This window comes from Equus asinus, chromosome 20, assembly GCF_041296235.1.
Source record: "Equus asinus isolate D_3611 breed Donkey chromosome 20, EquAss-T2T_v2, whole genome shotgun sequence".
In the NCBI taxonomy this organism is placed as follows: Eukaryota; Metazoa; Chordata; class Mammalia; order Perissodactyla; family Equidae; genus Equus; species Equus asinus.
Genome location: NC_091809.1, coordinates 87699733 through 87703108, shown reverse-complemented (window position 1 = coordinate 87703108; position 3376 = coordinate 87699733). Strand labels below are relative to the sequence as shown.

Genomic DNA, 3376 nt, shown 5'->3' with positions numbered 1-3376 from the left:
GGGGTTTCTGCTGAGCAAACAAGGCCCAGGCCCTACAATGTCCTAATCTTCAGGACCTGTGTATGTGTTAGCTTGCCTGATATAAGGGACTTTACACATGTGATTAAGTTAAGCATCTTGAGATAAGGAGAATCTTCTGCACTATCCAGGTGGAACTAATGTAATCACAGGGTCCTTATAAGAGGGAGGTCTGAGGGTCAGATCACAGAAGATAATGGGACAACAGAAGTAGAGGTCATATTGAGGCCACAACCAAGGAATGAAGACAGCCTCTAGAAGCTTAAAAAGCCAGGGAAACAGATTCACCCTTAGATCCTCTAGAAGAACAGAACCCTGATGATTTATTTTGACTTCTAACCCTCAGAATTGTAAGATAATGAATTTGCATTAAGCTGCTAGACTTGCAGTTATTTTTTATAGCAGCTATAGAAAACTAATACAAAGATATCTTCTCATCAGCTGAGGAAGCAGGTGTGGCTTTCAGGACATGGCAAGATTAATCCTGTAGAGATTGCTATATTGATGAAAGATATTTTAAAACTTGGAGATTTAAGTCTTTGCAGCAATTCCAGAATGGGTGCAATGCCAACTGAACCCTATCACCGAAGATCTTTTCAAGGAGAACTTGGTAATTGGATTCTAAAGCACTGGAAGCAGAGAGATGAATCAGAAATTATATTTTTCCTTGAGATGGTTCCCATCTATTTGGAGAAGGATGAAACAGACACACAGCACATTTCTGCATAATGTTAAAGATTCAAGGTGAACAAAGTTCACCAACCCAAAATGCTGTTAAAGTTTGCTTATATATCCTAAATATCATTCATATCTCTTATCATATTTCCATTTTCAAAACCATTACTCTAAGAGAGGCCACGGTTAGTTCTCAATTGAGCCTTTGCAATAGTTTCTAAACTAAACTCTTCTCTGCAGACTTTATGGATAATTTAAAATGCCACAAAGAAGTCCTAATGATACAATATTTAGTGAAAAATTGTAGAGTGAAAAACTGAATGCAATAAGGTCTCAGCTTCATAACCTTGAAAAAATTAGGAGAAAGTCTTTGGACTAGAGGGGTTATACATCTTTTTATTCCAAAACATCTTTAATGGACTTGCATTAAGTCAGTAATAGAGAAAAGAGAATAGAGCAGAGGGAAGCCTCAACATCATAGTAACTCAACTCACCTGTAGGAATGAGGAAAGTCCAATTTCACTGTATAATATATTTTGATATAAGGTCCATTACTTGAATAACCTAAAAAATAGGCATGTCTCTGAAATTTTAGGTAGAGGTGTGACTAAATGGAATGAAAATATTGATTAACTCAGGATAACACAATTTTCATATGGCAATCATGCTGCAAGGATGTACAATACAATACAAAGCTCCTCATTGTTTCATCCATAATGGTTTGAGTATCCTACAGTAAACTTTGAGAAACCTGCTCTGGATTGTGTATGAGCAAAACTTAGTTCATTACCTCTCTTGCATTAGCAAGTCACTTAAGTTCTTTAATGCTCAAGTCCTTAGAAAAGAATAAAACATTATAGAAAAGAGTATTCAAATTGTATCTTGTTGCACACATGGGGACTAGCATTATTATTTTGACCTTAAAACATTCTTACTGATAAAATCCAAGGGTTTCACCACATTTTCAGGGAAAACTACTTCTTCATCCTGCTTCGGATCTGCTGGGTCTTTACACTGTAGATGATTGGATTCATCAGGGGTGGAAAGAGAATATAGATATTGCCCATAAGGACATGAACCAAAGGTGAGAGATGCTTTCCAAAGCGGTGCACTATGGTGAGACCAATGATGGGAATATAAAAAACCAGGACAGCACAGATGTGGGAGACACAGGTCTGCAAGGACTTGAGCCTCTCCTCCCGGGATGCAGTTGCCAGCACCGTATGCAAGATGAAAATATAGGAGATAAGAATGAGGATGGCATCCAACAACACGGTACAAATCACCAGAGCCAGGGCATAGAAGCTGTTGAAGCGGATGTCAGAGCAGGCTAGCTGGAGTAAGTCCTGATGAAGGCAGAAAGAGTGAGAGAGGATGTGGGGACAGCAGTAAGGAAAGAACTTCAAACGAATGATGACGGGAAGAATAGACAAAGCACTTCTTATCAAAATGGTCACCATAAAATGAATGACTCTATTATTAGTCAGGATGGACGTATACCTCAGAGGATTGCAAATTGCTATAAAGCAATCAAAGGCCATGGCGAGAAGGACTCCAGACTCTGTGCAGGAGAGTCCACGAATAAAGTAACTTTGGGCAATGCAGGCATCCAGATTGACTTCTTGGTTGAGCCCCCAGAGGATCCCCAGTACCGTGTGCACTGTGGACAGCCCCATGCACAAGTCAGTGAGGGCCAGCAAGGCCAGAAAATAGAACATGGGCTGGTGCAGGCTCGACTCAGTCCGGATCACATGGAGCACCATGCAGTTTCCCAGGAAAACCATAGCATAGACGGAGGAGAAGGGAATTGAAAACCAGGGATGGTACTGGTTTAGGCCAGGGAACCCTGTGAGAATAAATATCGAGGAATTAATAATGGAAGCAGAAGAAGCAGACATGAGCATTTGGAGCTAATTCCCAAGGAAAGGTAAAGATTCACAGTTTTGTGTATATTATCTGGCTTTGAGAACAGTTTAACATAACACAGTGCTCAGAGCTTATGTAGCACAAGTTAAGTTAATTGTAGAACCCCAGGGAAGTCAACTGTAGGAGAAGCTACTGTACAAGATGGTTTCACAGAGAACGTCCTTGATGTCAGGTCTCAGAGGTTATAGAAGCAAATCAATGTCTGACCACTATAGGCAACTGATCTCTAACTTCCGTCCCTTGTAGTCTCTCTGAGCCCTTTGCACCACACACACCAGGTGACAGTGACTCAAGTTATCGAGAGCGTAAGGCTGCTCCTGCTCTGCTGCTCCTGGGTAACCTCTGAACGCTCTCTCCTTCCCAAGTCCTTGTTTACAGGGAGTCAGAAGGCTCAGAGTTAGGAGGAAGGAATGAAAAGGATTGTGGGAGCTGGTGAACCCGGGATCCAGGGAGAGCACTATTCTCTTGTGAAGGATGATGCAAGTGAAAGATTCTTCCTGGTTCTTCCAGGCTAGCAGTTTCCTGGGATTGTGAGGAAAGGATAAGTAGCAGCATTTTCCCCAGAGTCCACAACTTTTCTAATCTTAGAGGGAGGGTGACTCATGGCATTGACTGAAAATGGACTGAATTGACTGTGCTCAGAATAAGCTAGGAAGCAAACATCCAATGGGAAAGATAGTATCAGAAATCTGAAGAATTTTTGTGTCCATTTCAGTCTGAAATAAACTATAATGTTTACATAAGATTTATTTATTGT

At 40.8% G+C, this 3376-nt stretch overlaps 1 protein-coding gene across 1 annotated transcript; it reads right to left on the bottom strand.

Moving 5' to 3' along the window:
- Positions 1–1667: 1667 nt before the first annotated feature.
- LOC106830136 (olfactory receptor 51V1-like) lies at positions 1668–2597 on the bottom strand. Its single transcript, XM_014839562.3, has one exon. The coding sequence runs from the start codon at positions 2595–2597 to the stop codon at positions 1668–1670; it is 930 nt and encodes a 309-aa protein (XP_014695048.3).
- Between the last annotated feature and the right edge of the window lie 779 nt (positions 2598–3376).